Source organism: Salmo salar, chromosome ssa18, assembly GCF_905237065.1.
Source record: "Salmo salar chromosome ssa18, Ssal_v3.1, whole genome shotgun sequence".
NCBI lineage: Eukaryota > Metazoa > Chordata > Actinopteri > Salmoniformes > Salmonidae > Salmo > Salmo salar.
The window spans coordinates 79,397,169-79,418,530 of record NC_059459.1 but is presented as its reverse complement, the minus strand read 5'-3'; the positions used below and the strand labels follow the sequence as shown (position 1 = coordinate 79,418,530).

Below are 21,362 nucleotides of genomic sequence, written 5' to 3'. Positions count from 1 at the left end.
ATACTGCAGTAGGTGACATGGTGATTATATGATACTGCAGTAGGTGACATGGTGATTATATGATACTGCAGTAGGTGACATGGTGATTATATGATACTGCAGTAGGTGACATGGTGATTATATGATACTGCAGTAGGTAACATAGTGATTATATGATACTGCAGTAGGTGACGTGGTGATTATATGATACTGCAGTAGGTAACATGGTGATTATATGATACTGCAGTAGGTGACATGGTGATTATATGATACTGCAGTAGGTGACATGGTGATTATATGATACTGCAGTAGGTGACATAGTGATTATATGATACTGCAGTAGGTGACATGGTGATTATATGATACTGCAGTAGGTGACATGGTGATTATATGATACTGCAGTAGGTGACGTGGTGATTATATGATACTGCAGTAGGTGACATAGCGTGCAACCATTGGTTGATGTAGTACAACATCTACAGTGTAATCTGGAATACGACCGTCTTAATCTTTAAACGTGTATCCGTTTCCCTCCCTCCATCCTCTCACCTTGATACAATGAACGTAGTCGTCTGATTGGGCCAGCTGGGAGAGGGCGTGGCTTCTCTTCCTGAGCTCAGTCACTTCCTGTTCCAGCTGACGAATCGCAGCGTCCGCCTGGTGCTCTGCCGACCGCTTACTAATCTCAATCACCTCCATGAGCTCAGCCTGCGACCTCTCAACCGCACACACCAACGCACTGAACACACACATAACGCCTGCTGTCTCACGTTCCACTGAAAGCTGGGGAAGGGAGTGAGAGCGCGCGTTAGAGTTTTAGGGCTCTATTTTAAACAAACCTAACGCATTGGTCAACCTGTTTGCGGTCCACATTGTTCTCAGTAATTGCATGTCTTCCGTGATGAAATATAAACATAGCTATCTCACTGATATCGGGGCTACGCCTACTGTAAACTGCATTATGGCTGAGCGTGGACACGCCAAACGTTGTCAATCAGCAAGATTACATTCACTGAAAAGAGAGGGAATAATCCGAATCAAATTGTAAACAAAACAAAAGGCTATGTCTAAATACGTACAAATAAATAATAAATAAATTACAGGCAGTATAATTGCTTCCCGTGGGCATATAATATTAAAACAACGTAGACTGTGAAGGTTTTTTTTACGTACATTCAACCTTTTTACAGTAGCTGGAGAATGATCCAATAGGAAGAGAAAGGGAGAATGTCAACTCACTCATTATAATGTTTTAGAAACATATTGGAACCATTTTACAGATCGCATTTCACACTTCTCCAGAAGTTGTATTGTATGCAGACATTCTCCCTATAAAATCATTTTAAGTTTGGTTTTAATAAAATTAAAAACGAAAAACAAGCCGTCTTTATTTTTTTTAATATATTTTTTTTAACAATAAATAAATGTGAAATGTAATGATATCATAAAATCTCCATGATAAAAAAAGACCCGATGCATTGCTGTTGAATCAGCCTTCATTATAGTTGGCCTAGGGTAAGGGTAGCCTACAGAGGGCTAGGTTTAAAAAAATAATAATAATGAAATGGAAAACAAACAATTGTTACAGGAAAATAACTTCTAAATATGAGGTTCACCGGTATTCACCGAGGTTCTCATCTCTTGTTTTATGATGGGCATGGACACATGTAGCCTATAGCTTCTTCGGAAAGTATTCAGACCCCTTCCCTTTTTCCACATTTTGTTACGTTACAGCCTTATTCTAAAATTGATTAAATTCTATTTTTTCCTCGTCAATCTACACACAATACACTATAATGGCAAAGCGAAAACATGTTTGCAAATGTTTTAAAATTTGTAAACACAAATACGTTATTTATTTAGGTATTCAGACACTTTTCTATGAGACTTGAAATTGAGCTCAGGTTCATCCTGTTTCCATTGATCATCCTTGAGATGTTTCTACAACTTGATTGGAGTCCACTTGTGGTAAATTCAATTGATTGGACATGATTTGGAAAGGCACACACCTGTCTATATAAAGGTCCACCAGTTGACAGTGCATGTCAGAGCAAAAACCAAGCCATGAGGTCAAAGGAATTGTCCGTAGTGCTCCGAGACAGGATTGTATCAATGCACAGACCAAAAAATGACTGCAGCATTGAAGATCCCCAAGAACACTGTGGCCTCCATCATTCTTTTTTATTTTTTATTTAACCTTTATTTAACCTTTATTTAACTAGGGAAGTCAGTTAAGAACAAATTCTTAAATGGAAGACGTTTGTAACCACCAAGACTCTTCCTAGAGCTGGCAGCCCGGCCAAACTGAGCAATTGGGGGAGACGAGCCTTGGTCAGGGAGGTGGCCAACAACCTGATGGTCACTCTGACAGAGCTCCAGAGTTCCTCTGTGGAGATGGGAGAACCTTCCAGAAGGACAACCAACTCTGCAGCACTCCACCAATCAGGCCTTTATGGTAGAGTGGCCAGACGGAAGCCACTCCTCAGTAAAAGGCACATGATGGCCTGCTTGAAGTTTGCCAAAAGTCACCTAAAGGACTCTCAGACCATGAGAAACAAGATCTCTGGTCTGATGAAACTAAGATTGAACTCTTTGGCCTGAATGCCAAGCGTCACATCTGGAGGAAACCTGGCACCATCCCTTACGATGAAGCATGGTGGTGGCAGCATCATGCTGTAGGGATGTTTTTTAGCGGCAGGGACTGGAAGACTAGTCAGGATCGAGGGAAAGATGAACAGAGCAAAGTACGGAGAGATTCTTGATAAAAATCTGCTCCAGAGCACTGGGGTGAAAGTTCACCTTCCAACAGGACAACGACCCTAAGCACACAGCCAAGACAACGCAGCAGTGGCTTCGGGGCAAGTCTCTGAATGTCCTTGAGTGGCCCAGCCAGAGCCCGGAGACTTGAACCCGATCGAACAACTCTGGAGAGACCTGAAAATAGCTGTGCAGCGACGCTCCCCATCCAACCTGACAGAGCTTGAGAGGATCTGCAGAGAAGATTGGGAGAAACTCTCCAAATCCAAGTGTGACAAGCTTGTAGTGTTATACCCAAAGAAGACTTGAGGCTGTAATCGCTGCCAAAGGTGCTTCAACAAAGTACTGAGTAAAGGGTCTGAATACTTATGTAAATGTGATATGTCAGTTATTTTTTATAATACATCTGCTGAAATGTCTAAAAAACAGTTTTTGCTTTGTCATTATGGGGTATTGGTATGTAACCTAGTGGTTAGAGCGTTGGACTAGTAACCAAAAGGTTGCTAGATGAAATCCCCGAGCTGACAAGGTAAAAATATGTCATTCTGCCCCTGAACAAGGCAGTTAACCCACTGTTCCAAGGCCGTCATTGAAAATAAGATTTTGTTCTTAACTGACTTGCCTAGTTAAATAAATAAAAAAATATTATGGGGTATTGTGATGTCATAAAGGGGTATCGTGATGTCATTATGGGGTATTGTGATGTCATAAAGGGGTATCGTGATGTCATTATGGGGTATTGTGTGTAGATTGACGAAGGGAAAAAACTATTTAACCTAGTTTAGAATAAGGCTGTAATGTAACAAAATGTGTAAAAAGTCAAGGGGTCTGAATACTTTCCGAATGCACTGTACATCATGGAGGGGTTTTACTCACGTCCAAAGCATGGCTACAATAATGTAGGTCTGCCTACAATAAATAGATTAAATAGATCACTGTTTTGCCCCTCTCAAACTTTCTATTTTAATAAAGCTTTGGTTAATAAGATTGCTTTCCAAGCGGTCTCACGAGCCAAACACTTTATCAACGGTCTTGACAACTTGATTACATTGAAAAACAGCCTTCTTTAAGAGGAGGGAGGCTTGTTGTTGAAGTCAAATAAAACGAAATGGGGGGAAAAAAACATAACTGTTTTATGTTTCTCAAGAATACATACGACAAAAGCACATTACTGTTGTTCCATTTGGGCAGTGAGTGTCACGGCTGGATAGGCTGCGTTTCCGCTGTCAAACCATAACCATAACCAACTGCGCTACCGCTAAAACCAGCTTTTGGTTGATCTTAAATATCCCTATCAGCCTGAAATTAGCACTTTGGATCACCCCTTTTTTAAGGACACGTATCAAATATTTCCAGCCCTCCCATCTGAGCGCTGATTGGTGCGTTGGGCTGGAAAATGTTTGGTTTTACATGACAAAATGGAAAACTAAAGTGTGTTTGACAAGAGCGCCACCTTAACGCCGTAAAGAGAGCCCTTAGAGAGAGTTGAGGGTAAACGTTCAGGGTTAAGTTACATCGTTTAAGGTATGTGTTGTAGTAATCAATGGACTTTTGAATGGGGATGGAGGGGGGGGGGGGGTGTGTGAGGTAGCCAGGGTTAAGGATCAGGGGCTAAAGGTCACCGTCCATCCCCAGGGTTAAGGATCAGGGGCTAAAGGTCACTGTCCATCCTCAGGGTTAAGGGTCAGGGGTTAAAGGTCACTGTCCATCCTCAGGGTTAAGGATCAGGGGCTAAAGGTCACTGTCCATCCCCAGGGTTAAGGGTCAGGGGTTAAAGGTCACCTGTAGTTTAGCCAGTGATGACCTTATCTCCTCTAACTTCCTCTGTCTCTGTAGAATCAGCTGATGGATCTCTGCCTCAGACACATGTAGCTGGGTCTGGCGCACACACACACACACACACACACACATACACACACACAGAGGAGAGAGGAGGAGAAACAATGTGTGAATACATCTACAAACACAGAAGAACCCAATACTTGCCAAAACGTATCCTGCAGACCCCTCACCACTTGATGCTGGTGTGGGTTTTTGAGGCAGACACCTTCTCTATAACTGGTACCATCTATAACACCATACCTCTGATTAGACAGACACCTTCTATACACTGTGTGCACAATTATTAGGCAAGTCAATATTTTGACCATATCATCATTATTATGCATATTTCCCAACTCCAAGCTGTATAAACTGGAATGCTTATTGGATTTAAGCATATCAGGTGATGTGTATTTGTGTAATGAGGGAGGGTGTGGCCTAAGGAGATCAACACCCTATATCAAGGTGTGTATAATTATTAGGCAGCTTCTTTTCCTCAGGCAAAATGGGCCAAAAAAGAGATTTAACTGACTCTGAAAAGTAAATTTTTTAAAAAAGTATTTCAGAGGAATGCAGCACTCTTGAAATTGCTAAGATATTGGGGCGTGATCGCAGAACCATCAAACGTTTTGTTGCAAATAGTCAACAGGTTCGCAAGAACCGTGTTGAGAAAAAAAGATGCAAATTAACTGCCAAAGATTTGAGAAGAATCAAACGTGAAGCTACCAGGAACGCATTATCCTCCAGTGCTGTCATATTCCAGAACTGAAACCTACCTGGAGTGTTCAGAAGTACAAGGTGTTCAGTGCTCAGAGACATGGCCAAGGTAAGGAAGGCTGAATCCCGACCACCACTGAACAAGACACATAAATTCAAACGTCAAGATTGGGCCAAGAAATATCTGAAGACAGATTTTTCAAAGGTTTTATGGACTGATGAGATGAGAGTGACTCTTGACGGACCAGATGGATGGGCCCGTGGCTGGATCAGTAACGGGCACGGAGCTCCACTTCGACTCAGACGCCGCAAGGTGGAGGTGGCGTACTGGTATGGGGTGGTATTATTAAAGATGAGCTAGTTGGACCTTTTCGGGTTGGGGATGGACTCAAACTCAACTCCCAAACCTACTGCCAGTTTTTAGAAGACACTTTCTTCAAGCAGTGGTACAGGAAAAAGTCTGCATCTTTCAAGAAGACCATGATTTTTATGCAGAACAATGCTCCATCGCATGCATCGAAGTACTCCACTGCGTGGCTAGCAGGTAAAGGCCTTAAAGATGAAAGAATAATGACATGGCCCCGTTCCTCACCTGACCTAAACCCTATTGAGAACTTGTGGTCCCTTGTTAAACGGAGGATTTACAGTGAAGGAAAACAGTACACCTCTCTGACCAGTGTCTGGGAGGCTGTGGTTGCTGCTGTCTGGGAGGCTGTGGTTGCTGCTGCACAAAACGTTGATGGTCAACAGATCAAGAAACTGACAGACTCCATGGATGGAAGGCTTATGACTGTTATTGAAAAGAAGGGTGGCTATATTGGTCACTGAATATTTTTTTTAAATGTCAGAAATGTTTGTTTATACATTTTGAGTTGTTTGTTTATTATTCTCACTTTAACAGATGAAAATAAACAAGTGAGATGGGGAACTTTTCGTTTTTCATTTAGTTGCATAATAATTCTACACACTAATAGTTGCCCAATAATTGTGCACACATAGATATTCTCCAAAGAAAGCCAAAACCTCACTTTTACTTTCTTAAATATTCAGGTTTGAGGTTTATTAACATTTTGGATTGCCCGAGAGCGCTGTAGTTGTTCAATAATACAATTCATCCTCAAACATACAACTTGCTTAGTAATTGTGCACACAGTGTATAACTGGTAGCATCTATAACACATTACCTCTGATTAGACAGTAACCAGAAAATTAATCAGGTAAAACCTCACCACTTTGAAGCATCTCTCTCTCCCTCTCTACCTCTATATCTGTCTTTCTATCCCTCTATATATCTCTCTCTCCCTTTCTCCCTCTATCTATATCTCTCTCTCTATATATAACTCCCTGTCTACCTATCTCTCCCTCTCTCCCTCTACCGCTATATATCGCTCTACCTCTATATCTACCTCCCTCCCTCCCTACAACCCACCTTAGTGTCCATCCACTCCCTCTCTATAGTGCTGGGATCCTGATGGTCTGTGTCCTCTCCTCTTCCTCCTCCTCCTCCTCCGTCTCCTCCTCCTCCTCCTAGATTAATAGATACATACAGTTGAAGTCGGAAGTTTACATACACCTTAGCCAAATACATTTAAACTCAGTTTTTCACAATTCCTGACATTTAATCCTAGTAAAAATTCCCTGTCTTAGGTCAATTAAGATCACCACTTTATTTTCAGAATGTGAAATGTCAGAATAATGGTAGAGAGAATGATTTATTTCAGCTTGTATTTCTTTCATCACATTCCCAGTGGGTCAGAAGTTTACATACACTAAATTAGTATTTCGTAGCATTGCCTTTAAATTGTTTAACCTGAGTCAAATGTTTCAGGTAGCCTTCCACATGCTTCCCACAATAAGTTGGGTGAATTTTGGCCCATTCCTCGACAGAGCTGGTGTAACACAGTCAGGTTTGTAGGCCTCCTTGCTCGCACGTTTTTTCAGTTCTGCCAAATTTTCTATAGGATTGAGGTCAGGACTTTGTGATGCCCACTCCAATACCTTGACTTTGTTGTCCTTAAGCCATTTTGGAAGTATGCTTGGGGTCATTGTCCATTTGGAAGACCCATTTGCGACCAAGCTTTAACTTCCTGACTGATCTGTCTTAAGATGTTGCTTCAATATATCCAGATAATTTTCCTTCCTCATGATGCCATCTATTTTGTGAAGTGCACCAGTCCCTCCTGCAGCAAAGCACCCCCACAACATGATGATGCCACCCCCGTGCTTCACGGTTGGGATGTTGTTCTTCGGCTTGCAAGCCTCCTCCTTTTTCCTCCAAACATAACGATGGTCATTATGGCCAAACAGTTCTATTTTTGTTTCATCAGACCAGAGGACATTTCTCCAAAAAGTACGATCTTTGTCCCCATGTGCAGTTGCAAACCGTAGTCTGGCTTTTTTATGGCGGTTTTGGAGTGGTGGCTTCTTCCTTGCTGAGCGGCCTTTCAGGTTATGTCGATATAGGACTCGTTTTACTGTGGATATAGATACTTTTGTACTTGTTTCCTCCAGCATCTTCACAAAGTCCTTTGCTGTTCTGGGATTGATTTGCACTTTTCGCACCAAAGTACGTTCATCTCTAGGAGACAGAACGCGTCTCCTTCCTGAGCAGTATGACGGCTGCGTGGTCCCATGGTGTTTATACTTGCGTACTATTGTTTGTACAGATGAACGTGGTACCTTCAGGCGTTTGGAAATTGCTCCCAAGGATGAACCAGACTTGTGGATGTCTACAATTTTGTTTCTGAGGTCTTGGCTGATTTTTTTGTTTTTTTCCCCCATGATGTCAAGCAAAGAGGCACTGAGTTTGAAGGTAGACCTTGAAATACATCCACAGGTACACCTCCATTTGACTCAAATTATGTCAATTAGCCTATCAGAAGCTTCTAAAGCCATGACATCATTTTCTGGAATTTTCCAAGCTGTTTAAAGGCACAGTCAACTTAGTGTATGTAAACTTCTGACCCACTGGAATTGTGATAAGTGAAATAATCTGTCTGTAAACAATTGTTGAAAAAATTACTTGTGTCATGCGCAAAGATGTCCTAACCGACTTGCCAAAAATATAGTTTGTTAACAAGACATTTGTGGAGTGGTTGAAAAACGAGTTTTAATGACTCCAACCTAAGTGTATGTAAACTTCCGACTTCAACTGTACATAAATACAATAACATACAGTATTATAAAGAACAGCACACCTCCATGCCAGGGGCTGGTCTAATGGTAGTGCCTGTAGTCCATATGTCTCTGGAGGCAGCTGTTCCATCCCCTATTACCCCACTCACTTTCTATATAATATCTATCTACCCATCTACATACAGTATCTACCTATCTACATACAGTATCTATCTACCCATCTACATACAGTATCTATCTACCCATCTACATACAGTATCTACCTATCTACATACAGTATCTATCTACCCATCTACATACAGTATCTATCTACCCATCTACATACAGTATCTACCTACCCATCTACATACAGTATCTACCTATCTACATACAGTATCTACCTATCTACATACAGTATCTATCTACCCATCTACATACAGTATCTATCTACCCATCTACATACAGTATCTATCTACCCATCTACATACAGTATCTACCCATCTACATACAGTATCTATCTATCTACATACAGTATATGTCTACCCATCTACATACAGTATCTATCTACCCATCTACATAGAGTATCTACATACAGTATCTATCTACCCATCTACATACAGTATCTACCTACATACAGTATCTATCTACATACAGTATCTACCTACATACAGTATCTACCTACATACAGTATCTATCTACATACAGTATCTACCTACATACAGTATCTATCTACATACAGTATCTATCTACCTACATACAGTATCTATCTACCTACATACAGTATCTATCTACATACAGTATATATCTACCTACATACAGTATCTATCTATCTATCTACCTACATACAGTATCTACCTACATACAGTATCTATCTACATACAGTATCTATCTACCTACATACAGTATCTACCTACATACAGTATCTATCTACATACAGTATCTACCTACATACAGTATCTACCTACATACAGTATCTATCTACATACAGTATCTATCTACATACAGTATCTACCTACATACAGTATCTACCTACATACAGTATCTATCTACATACAGTATCTACCTACATACAGTATCTATCTACATACAGTATCTATCTACATACAGTATCTACCTACATACAGTATCTATCTACATACAGTATCTACCTACATACAGTATCTATCTACATACAGTATCTATCTACATACAGTATCTACCTACATACAGTATCTACCTACATACAGTATCTACCTACATACAGTATCTACCTACATACAGTATCTATCTACATACAGTATCTACCTACATACAGTATCTATCTACATACAGTATCTACCTACATACAGTATCTATCTACATACAGTATCTACCTACATACAGTATCTATCTACATACAGTATCTACCTACATACAGTATCTACCTACATACAGTATCTATCTACATACAGTATCTACCTACATACAGTATCTATCTACATACAGTATCTACCTACATACAGTATCTACCTACATACAGTATCTATCTACATACAGTATCTACCTACATACAGTATCTACCTACATACAGTATCTACCTACATACAGTATCTACCTACATACAGTATCTATCTACCTACATACAGTATCTATCTACCTACATACAGTATCTACCTACATACAGTATCTACCGTAAATCATCTGTCATTAAAACTAGAACATTCCCTAAAATATATAAATAAATATATATATAAATATTTTAAAAATATAGCCCACCTCCAGCCCCCAGGACACCTCTCCACCTCCCGCTGCCCAACCGAGACACCCCGGACATGGACTTAAACTGCTCTGTGATCTCCCTGAGGGTCCGGTTAATCTGGAGGTCCGGACGTTTCTTAAAGGTCTCTTTGCAGAGGGGACACTGGCAGAGCTTAGCACCGTCCCAGTACTGACCTGGATCAGAGGACAGAATAGAACAGATCATTTATTCACCCGTCTGAACATAAATATCACCACATGTTGAGCCCACTAGGATCATGTAGGGGTCATAGGTAACTTGGAAAGGTCAGCAACATCCCCGCTTGCTCTAAGATTCACTGGTGTGTGTGTGTGGCAGGAAGCCTAGCGGTTGCTGGTTCGAATCCCCGAGCCAACTGTGTGAAAAATCTGTCGATGTGCCCTTGAACAAGGCACTTAGCCCTAATTGCTCCCCTAATGATAATGTCGCCGGAGTAGATGGCTGTCTATTTACGGGCTCCTAACCAATTGTGCTATTGTGTGTGTTTTTTTTGTAGTTGCGATATTTGTAACTTATTTTATACACAATGTTTCTGCCGCCATCTCTTATGACCAAAAAGAGCTTATAGATATCAGAGAAGTGATTACTCCCCTCGTACTGAACAAAGATTTCTTTAACGAGTCGGATGCGAAGGATTTACTTCAGACACCGGACACCGGCCCAAATCCCTGTTATTCGCATGAAGAAGATACGGCGATACAGCTGGCTGGGTTTGTGGGTAACCCACCTCTACCTTCTGTACTATTAGCCAATCATTGGATAATAAACTGGATGAGCTGCGACCAAGACTATCCTTCCAACGGGACATTAAAAACGGTAATATCTTATGTTTCACGGAGTCGTGGCTGAACGACGACATGAGTAACATACAGCTGGCTGGGTTTACGCTGCATCGTCAAGATAGAACAGCTGCCTCCGGTAAGACAAGGGGTGGTGGTCTGTTCTATTTGTCAATAACAGCTGGTGCACGAAATCTAATATTAAGGAAGTCTTGAGGTTTTGTTCACCTGAGGTAGAATATCTCATGATAAGCTGTAGACCACACTATTTACCAAGAGTTTTCATCTATATTTTTTGTAGCTGTCTATTTATCACCACAAACCATTGCCGGCACTAAGACCCCACTCAACGAGCTGTATAAGGTCATAAGCAAACAGGAAAATGCTCATCCAGAGGCGGAGCTCCTAGTGGCCGGGGACTTTAATGTAGGGAAACTTAAATCCGTTTTACCTCATTTCTACCAGCATGTTAAATGTGCAACCAGAGGAAAATAAAACTCTAGACCACCTTTACTCCACACACAGAGACCTGTACAAAGCTTTCCCTTGCCCTTCATTTGGCAAATCTGACCATAACTCTATCCTCCTGATTCCTGCTAACAAGCAAAAACTAAAGAAGGAAGCACCAGTAACTGGCTCAATACGGAAGTGGTCAGATGAAGCAGATGCTAAGCTACAGGACTGTTTTGCAAGCACACCCTGGAATATGTTCCGGGATTCTTCCGATGGCATTGAGGATTACACCACATCAGTCACTGGCTTCATCATTAAGTGCATCGATGACGTCGTCCCCACAGTGACCGTACGTAAATACCCCAAACAGAAGCCATGGTTTACAGGCGATTCGAGGCAAGCAACACTGAAACATGCATGAGAGCATTAGCTGTTCCGGACGACTGCGTGATCACTCTCTCCATAGCAGATGTGAGTAAGACCTTTAAACAGATCAACCTTCACAGACGGATTACCAGGACGTGTACTCCGAGCATGCGCTGACCAACTGGCAAGTGTCTTCACTGACATTTTCAACCTGTCCCTAACTGTGTCTGTAATGCCAACATGTTTCAAGCAGACCACCATAGTCCCTGTGCCCAAGAACACCAAGGTAACCTACCTAAATGACTACCGACCCATAGCACTCACGTCTGTAGTTATGAAGTGCTTTGAAAGGCTGGTCATGGCTCAGATCAATACCATTATCCCAGAAACCCTAGACCCATTCCAATTTGCATACCGCCCCAACAGATCCACAGATGACGCAATCTCTATTGCATTCATACTGCCCTTTCCCACCTGGACAAAAGGAACACATACGTGAGAATGCTAATCATTGAGAATGCTAATCACCGTTCAACACCATAGTGCCCTCAAAGCTCATCACTAAGCTAAGGACCCTGGGACACCTCCATCTGCAACTGAATCCTTTACTTCCTGACGGGCCGCCCCCCCCCAGGTGGTAAGAGTAGGTAACAACACATCTGCCACGCTGATCCTCAACACGGGGGATCCTCAGGAGTGCGTGCTCAATCCCTTCCTGTACTCCCTGTTCACTCATGACTGCATGGTCAGTCATGACTCCAACCCCGTCATTAAGTTTGCTGACGACACAACAGTGGAAGGCCTGATCACTGACAACGACGAGACAGCCTATAGGGAGGAGGTCAGAGAACTGGCAGTGTGGTGCCAGGATAACAACCTCTCCCTCATCGTGATCAAGACAAAGGAGATGATTGTGGACTACAGGTAAAGGAGGGCTGAGCATGCCCCCATTCTCATCGACGGGGCTGTAGTGGAGCACGTTGAGAGCTTCAGGTTTCTTGATGTCCACATCACCAACAAACTAACATGGTCCAAACACACCAAGACAGTCGTGAAGAGGGCACGACAAAACCTATTCCCCCTCAGGAGACTGAAAAGATTTGGCATGGGTCCCCAGATCCTCAAAAAGTTCTACAGCTGCACCATCGAAAGCTTCCTGACGGGTTGCATCACTGCCTGGTATGGCAACTGCTCGGCCTCCGACCACAAGGCACTACAGAGGGTAGTGCGTACTGCCCAGTACATCACTGGGGCCAAGCTTCCAGCCATCCAGGACCTCTATACCAGGCGGTGTCAGAGGAAGGCCCTAAAAATTGTCAAATACTCCAGCCACCCTAGTCATAGACTGTTCTCTCTGCTACCACACGGCAAGCGGTACCGGAGTGCCAAGTCTAGGTCCAAAAGGCTTCTTAACAGCTTCTACCCCCAAGCAATAAGACTGCTGAACAGCTAAACAAAATGGCTGCCCAGACTATTTGCATTGACCCCTTCCCCCATTTTTACGCTGCTGCTTCTATCTGTTTATTATCTATGCATAATCACTTTACCTCTACCCACATGTACATATTACCTAAATTACCTTGACTAACCTGTGCCCACAAACATTTACTTTGTGCAGATACCCCCGTTATATATCTCCGCTACTGTTATTTAATTGTTGCTCTTTAATTATTTATTTTTGTTTTTTCTTTTTTTCTTTTTCTTTTTTTTATTGTTTATTTAGTAAATACTTTCTTAACACTTACTTTTTTCTTAAAACTGCCTTGTTGGTTAAAAGCTTGTAAGTAAGCATTTCACTGTAAAGTCTACTTACACCTGTTGTATTCAGCATTTCACTGTAAAGTCTACTTACACCTGTTGTATTCAGCATTTCACTGTAAGATCTACACCTGTTGTATTCAGCATTTCACTGTAAGATCTACACCTGTTGTATTCAGCATTTCACTGTAAGGTCTACTACACCTGTTGTATTCAGCATTTCACTGTAAGGTCTACTACACCTGTTGTATTCAGCATTTCACTGTAAGGTCTACTACACCTGTTGTATTCAGCATTTCACTGTAAAGTCTACTTACACCTGTTGTATTCAGCATTTCACTGTAAGATCTACACCTGTTGTATTCAGCATTTCACTGTAAGATCTACACCTGTTGTATTCAGCATTTCACTGTAAGGTCTACTACACCTGTTGTATTCAGCATTTCACTGTAAGGTCTACTACACCTGTTGTATTCAGCATTTCACTGTAAGGTCTACTTACACCTGTTGTATTCAGCATTTCACTGTAAGATCTACACCTGTTGTATTCAGCATTTCACTGCAAGATCTACACCTGTTGTATTTGGTGCATGTGACAAATAAGATTTGATTTGAAGTACAACTACCTACCTATGCAGGCCATGCAGAAGGAGTGTCCACATGGAGTGGAGGCGGGGTTTATGAAGATATCCAGACAGATGGAACAATGGAACTGGTCTTCAGACAGGAAGCTACGAGAGAATGGCATTCTGGAATGGGGGGGGGGGGGGTGTTAGGGAGAGAGAGAGAGGGAAAGAAGGGAGGATGGAGGAGGGTGAAGAGAGAGAGGAAGGGGAAGAGACAGAGAGAGTGTGTAAGTGAAGTGTGTTAGTGTTTGTGTGTAAAGGGCTCCACTCTGCATGTGATATGTTGATGGGTCAGGTAAAACCCAGTTTAACACACCTGCAGTAGACCGTCAGTCCTTGGTTCTGGCTGTCAGCTGCCCCACTCAGGGTGAACCTTCGTCGGGCTAGCGCCGCAGCAAGGCTTGGGGTGGGGAGCGAGGAGGCTACGGAGGAAGTTTGGGGTCGTTCAGCAGACATCGGGATAGGCACTCCTTGAATTAAAGGTATTAGTGTAAAAAACAATTATACAACAAGATTGCCTGCATTGGATCTCAGAGGATAACACTTAAAACATGAATTAAAACACATATTTGGTCAAATAAATCATATCTAACCCTGGGGTTCAGATTTTTTGGGGGTCGGGACCCCCGACTTCGAGGACCGTCTTCGCATCTCAGTGAAGAGGTGGCCAGGTAGGATTACAGGTCGTCCTGTTTGTCAAACGCTCCTCCTCCTCCTCCTCCTAGATAAATAGATACATACCTCAATACAATTACCATACTGTAAAACCAAGGAGGTCACACCTCCATGCCGTTTTACAGCATGCACAGAGAATGCATGCGCACACACCTACTTACTTATCTTCTCTACCATCTCTCTATTTTCCTCTATAGTCAGATGAACTGGTTATCCTTACTGACAGATTCTCACTCTAATTCCCTATAGTAAGATGAACTGGTTAACCTTACTGACAGATTCTCACTCTACTTCCCTATAGTACGATGAACTGGTTAACCTTACTGACAGATTCTCACTCTACTTCCCTATAGTACGATGAACTGGTTAAACTTACTGACAGATTCTCACTCTAATTCCCTATAGTAAGATGAACTGGTTAACCTTACTGACAGATTCTCACTCTACTTCCCTATAGTACGATGAACTGGTTAAACTTACTGACAGATTCTCACTCTACTTCCCTATAGTAAGATGAACTGGTTAACCTTACTGACAGATTCTCACTCTACTTCCCTATAGTACGATGAACTGGTTAACCTTACTGACAGATTCTTATTTTACTTCCCTATAGTCAGATGAACTTGTTAACCTTACTGACAGATTCTTATTTTACTTCCCTATAGTCAGAGGAACTGGTTATCCTTACTGACAGATTCTTATTTTACTTCCCTATAGTCAGATGAACTGGTTAACCTTACTGACAGATTCTCACTCTACTTCCCTATAGTCAGAGGAACTCGTTGATAACATTTTTATGCCTCTGCGTGCAGTATGAGGGAAGTTAGAGGTACTTTCGTGAGACAATACTAAGTAGCATTACTAACTACCTAGCATTACTAACTGACTAGCATTACTAACTGACTAGCATTACTAACTACCTAGCATTACTAACTAACTAGCATTACTAACTGACTAGCATTACTAACTAACTAGCATTACTAACTAACTAACATTACTAACTGACTAGCATTACTAAGTAGCATTACTAACTGACTAGCATTACTAACTAACTAGCATTACTAACTAACTAACATTACTAACTAAGTAGCATTACTAACTGACTAGAATTACTAACTGACAAGCATTACTAACTAACTAGCATTACTAACTAACTAGCATTACTAACTGACTAGCATTACTAACTGACTAGCATTACTAACTAACTAGCATTACTAACTGACAAGCATTACTAACTACCTAGCATTACTAACTACCTAGCAATACTAACTAACTAACTAACATTACTAACTAAGTAGCATTACTAACTAACTAGCATTACTAACTAACTAGCATTACTAACTGACTAGCATTACTAACTGACTAGCATTACTAACTAACTAGCATTACTAACTGACAAGCATTACTAACTACCTAGCATTACTAACTAACTAGCATTACTAACTACCTAGCATTACTAACTAACTAACATTACTAACTAAGTAGCATTACTAACTACCTAGCATTACTAACTGACAAGCATTACTAACTAACTAGCATTACTAACTAACTAGCATTACTAACTGACTACCATTACTAACTAACTAGTATTACTAACTAACTAGCATTACTAACTGACTAGCATTACTAACTAAGTAGCATTACTAACTGACTAGCATTACTAACTAACTAGCATTACTAACTAACTAGCATTACTAACTGACTAGCATTACTAACTAACTAGCATTACTAACTACCTAGCATTACTAACTGACTAGCATTACTAACTGACTAGCATTACTAACTACCTAGCATTACTAACTAACTAGCATTACTAACTGACTAGCATTACTAACTAACTAGCATTACTAACTGACTAGCATTACTAACTAACCAACATTACTAACTGACTAGCATTACTAAGTAGCATTACTAACTGACTAGCATTACTAACTAACTAGCATTACTAACTAACTAGCATTACTAACTAACTAGCATTACAATACTAACTAGCATTACTAACTGACTAGCATTACTAACTAACTAGCATTACTAACTGACTAGCATTACTAACTAACTAGCATGACTAACTGACTAGCATTACTAACTAACTAGCATTACTAACTAACTAGCATTACTAACTAACTAGCATTACTAACTGACTAGCATTACTAACTGACTAGCATTAGCACAATGACTGAAAGTCTACGTTAAAAATCAATGATCATATTTGACCATAATCAATATTTTGAAAAACAGCTTTACCTGTGCCGTACTCAATCACAACCAATCATGTTTTTATCTTATGTAATAGGAAATAACACCTCTCTCTCTCTCTTTCTCTATATCTCTCCCCACCTCTCTTTCTCTCCACCTTCTCTCTCCACCTCTCTCTCTCTCTCAATTCAGTTCTATTTCATTTCAATTTAAGGGCTTTATTGACATGGGAAACATATGTTAATATTGCCAAAGCAAGTGAAGTAGATAAAAATGAACAGTAAACATTACACTCACAAAAGTTACAAAAGAATAAAGAAATTACAAATGTCATATTATGTGAAAATAATTAAAGTACAAAAGGGAAAATAAATAAACATAAATATGGGTTGTATTTACAAGGGTGTTTGTTCTTCACTGGTTGCCCTTTTCTTGTGGCAACAGGTCACAAATCTTGCTGCTGTGATGGCACACTGTGATATTTCACCCAATAGATATGAGAGTTTATCAAAATTGGGTTTGTTTTCAAATTCTTTGTGGGTCTGTGTAATCTGAGGGAAATATGTGTCTCTAATATGGTCATACATTTGGCAAGAGGTTAGGAAGTGCAGCTCAGTTTGCACCTCATTCTGAGGGCAGTGTGCACATAGCCTGTCTTCTCTTGAGAGCCATGTCTGCCTTCGGAGGCCTTTCTCAATAGCAAGGCTATGCTCACTGAGTCTGTACATAGTCAAAGCTTTCCTTAATTTTGGGTCAGTCACAGTGGTCAGGCATACTGCCACTGTGTACTCTCTGTTTAGGGCCAAATAGCATTCTAGTTTGCTCTGCTTTTTTGTATCAAGTAATTACTTGACACATTGGAAAGAATTATCATTTTGTTTTCTTGTGATTTGGTTGGATCTAATTGTGTTGCTGTCCTGGGACTCTGTGGGGTCTGTTTGTGTTTGTGAACAGAGTACCAGGACCAGCTTGCTTAGGGGACTCTTCTCCAGGTTCATCTCTCTGTAAGTGATGGCTTTGTTATATTGTAGAAGGTTTGGAAATTGTTGGTTGTAGAATTTATCGGCTCTTTTCTGGATTTTGATAATTAGCGGTTATCAGCCTAATTCTGCTCTGCATGCATTATTTGGTGTTCTACAAAAATATACTTTGTGTACAACGTAGAATTCTGCATGCATAGTCTCAATTTGGTGTTTGTCCCATTTTGTGAATTCTTGGTTGGTGAGCGGACCCCAGACCTCACAACCATAAAGGGCAATGAGTTCTATAACTGATTCAAGTATTTTTTGCCAGATCCTAATTGGTATGTCGAATTGTATGTTCCTTTTGATGGCATAGAAAGCCCTTCTTGCCTTGTCTCTCAGATTGTTCACTGCTTTGTGGAAGTTACCTGTGGCGATGATGTTTAGGCCAAGGTATGTATAGTTTTTTGTGTGCTCTAGGGCAACGGTGTCTAGATGGAATTTGTATTTGTGGTCCTGGCAACTGGACCTTTTTTGGAACACCATTATTTTTGTCTCTCTGAGATTTAAAGTCAGAGCCCAGGTCGGACAGAATCTGTGCAGAAGATCTAGGTGCTGCTGTAACCCCCATTGGTTGGGGTCAGAAGCACCAGATCATCAGTAAACAGTAGACATTTGACTTCAGATTCTAGTAGGGTGAGGCCGGGTGCTGCAGACTGTTCTAGTGGCCTCTCCAATTCACTGACATACTGTATATGTTGAAGAGGGTGGGGCTCAAGCTGCATCCCTGTCTCACCCCACGCCCTGTGGATTTTTTTTTGTCTTTTGCCTATTTTAACCACTTGTTTGTGTATATGGATTTTATAATGTATGTTTTTCACCCAACACCACTTTCCATCAATTTGTATAGCAGACCCTCATGCCAAATTGAGTCAACAAAGCATGAGAAGACTTTGCCTTTGTTTTGTTTGTTTGTCAATTTGGGTGTGCAGGGTGAATACGTGGTCTGTCGTACGGTAATTTGGTAAAAAGCCAATTTGACATTTGCTCAGTACATTGTTTACATATTTTATAATTTCATTGAGGATCCCATCAACGCCACAGGCTTTTTTGGGTTGGAGGGTTTGTATTTTGTCATGTAGTTGAAGAATCCAGTGGGTTCTGGTCATCTTTAATAGTTGATTCTAAGATTTGTATTTGATCATGTGCATGTTTTTGCTGTTTGTTCTTTGTTACAGGGCCAAAAAGATTAGAGAAGTGGTTTACCCATACATCTCCGTTTTGGATAGATAACTCTGATAGGGGTGTCACTTACCTCAACCCAGAGTCTCTCAGAGCATTCACAGTGGTATGCTCTCTCTCTCTCTCTCTCTCTCTTTCTCTCTCCACCTCTCTCTCTCTCTCTCTCTCTCTCTCTACCCTTTTCTTGCTCTCTCTCCACCTCTCTCTGCAACTCTCTCTTGCTCTCTCTCCTCTCTCTCTGCAACCCTCTCTTGCTCTCTCTACCTCTCTCTCTCTCTCTCATTTCAATTCAATTGAAGGCTTTTATTGGTATGGGAAATATATGTTTACATTGCCAAAGCAAGTGAAATAGATAGATCCATCTCGCTCGCTCCCTACTCATTTGAAGCTTTGGTGCAGGTAATGTAAGTTCTGAAAACTCCAGCCCAATCACCCCCAGGATAGAAAACAGTCTCGTCTTTGTAGAGGTAGAACATTGTACATATTGTAACTGTCTACGTTATCTAACTTATACCATTACCCATCTGTATAAGAACCTACATTATGATATATTTATGCTGCAGTAGTTTGTGTCGGGGAGCTAGGGTCAGTCTGTTATATCTGGAGTATTTCTCCAGTCTTATCCGGTGTCCTGTGTTAATTTAAGTATGCTCTCTCTAATTCTCTCTCCCTCTCCCTCCCGGAGGACTTGAGCCCTGGGACCATGCCTCAGGATTACCTGGCCTGATGACTCCTTGCTGTCCCCAGTCCACCTGGTCGTGCTGCTACTCCAGTTTCAACTGTTCTGCTTGCAGCTATGGAACACTGACCTGTTCACCGTGCATGCTACCTTGTCCCGGACCGGCTGTTTTCGTCTCTCTCTCTCTACCGCACCTGCTGTCTCTAACTCTGAATACTTGGCTATGAAAAGTCAACTGACATTTACTCCTGAGGTGCTGACCTGTTGCACCCTCTACAACCACTGTGATTATTATTATTTGACCCTGCTGGTCATCTATGAACATTTGAACATCTTGGCCATGTTCTGTTATAATCTCCACCCGGCACAGCCAGAAGAGGACTGGCCACCCCTCAGAGCCTGGGTCCTCTCTAGGTTTCTTCCTAGGTTCCTGCCTTTCCAGGGAGTTTTTCCTAGCCACCGTGCTTCTACATCTGCATTGCTTCCTGTTTGGGGTTTTAGGCTGGGTTTCTGTACAGCACTTTGTAACATTGGCTGATGTAAAAAGGGCTTTATAAATACATTTTATTTATCTTTTTTTAAATTCTGTAACAATTCTGTAACTCAAATTGTAGAATTAGATTACCTGCAAGGCCAGTTAAGTTGTTCAGTTGTTGGTAGGTTGGTTGTTCTGTTGTTGGTAGGTTGGTTGTTCTGTTGTTGGTAGGTTGGTTGTTCTGTTGTTGGTAGCTTGGTTGTTCTGTTGTTGGTAGCTTGGTTGTTCTGTTGTTGGTAGCTTGGTTGTTCTGTTGTTGGTAGCTTGGTTGTTCTGTTGTTGGTAGCTTGGTTGTTCTGTTGTTGGTAGGTTGGTTGTTCTGTTGTTGGTAGGTTGGTTGTTCTGTTGTTGGTAGGTTGGTTGTTCTGTTGTTGGTAGGTTGGTTGTTCTGTTGTTGGTAGGTTGGTTGTTCTGTTGTTGGTAGGTTGGTTGTTCTGTTGTTGGTAGGTTGGTTGTTCTGTTGTTGGTAGGTTGGTTGTTCTGTTGTTGGTAGGTTGGTTGTTCTGTTGTTGGTAGGTTGGTTGTTCTGTTGTTGGTAGGTTGGTTGTTCTGTTGTTGGTAGGTTGGTTGTTCTGTTGTTGGTAGGTTGGTTGTTCTGTTGTTGGTAGGTTGGTTGTTCTGTTGTTGGTAGGTTGGTTGTTCTGTTGTTGGTAGGTTGGTTGTTCTGTTGTTGGTAGGTTGGTTGTTCTGTTGTTGGTAGGTTGGTTGTTCTGTTGTTGGTAGGTTTGTTGTTCTGTTATTGGTAGGTTTGTTGTTCTGTTATTGGTAGTTCTCCCTCTCTCTGTCTTTCTCTTCTTGTCTGTCTTTCTCTCACCTCTCCATTCAGGTTTATGGACAACTGAGTGTGTGTGTGCTGCACGCTGTTCTGCTTTACCTCCCTACCCAACCTTCTGCCCCACCCACTTACCTGTCCACAGCCCCGCCCCCTTAAATGTGGCCTAACCTGT

General features: G+C 41.4%; 1 protein-coding gene across 3 annotated transcripts in view; it reads right to left on the bottom strand.

Annotated features, from left to right (window-relative positions):
- Positions 1-20,762, bottom strand: part of LOC106578111 (E3 ubiquitin-protein ligase TRIM39) — a 33,765-nt gene extending 13,003 nt beyond the window's left edge. For all 3 annotated transcript variants that reach the window (XM_014156709.2, XM_045701609.1, XM_045701611.1), the window contains exons 1-8: positions 20,506-20,762; positions 14,720-14,847; positions 14,443-14,596; positions 14,131-14,249; positions 10,123-10,299; positions 6,704-6,801; positions 4,519-4,614; positions 529-762 (exon numbers count right to left, since the gene is read on the bottom strand). In XM_014156709.2, the coding sequence (XP_014012184.1) occupies positions 529-762; positions 4,519-4,614; positions 6,704-6,801; positions 10,123-10,299; positions 14,131-14,249; positions 14,443-14,596; positions 14,720-14,777 (936 nt within the window). In that variant the 5' untranslated portion in view covers positions 14,778-14,847; positions 20,506-20,762. The remainder of the gene's footprint in view (positions 1-528; positions 763-4,518; positions 4,615-6,703; positions 6,802-10,122; positions 10,300-14,130; positions 14,250-14,442; positions 14,597-14,719; positions 14,848-20,505) is intronic.
- Between the last annotated feature and the right edge of the window lie 600 nt (positions 20,763-21,362).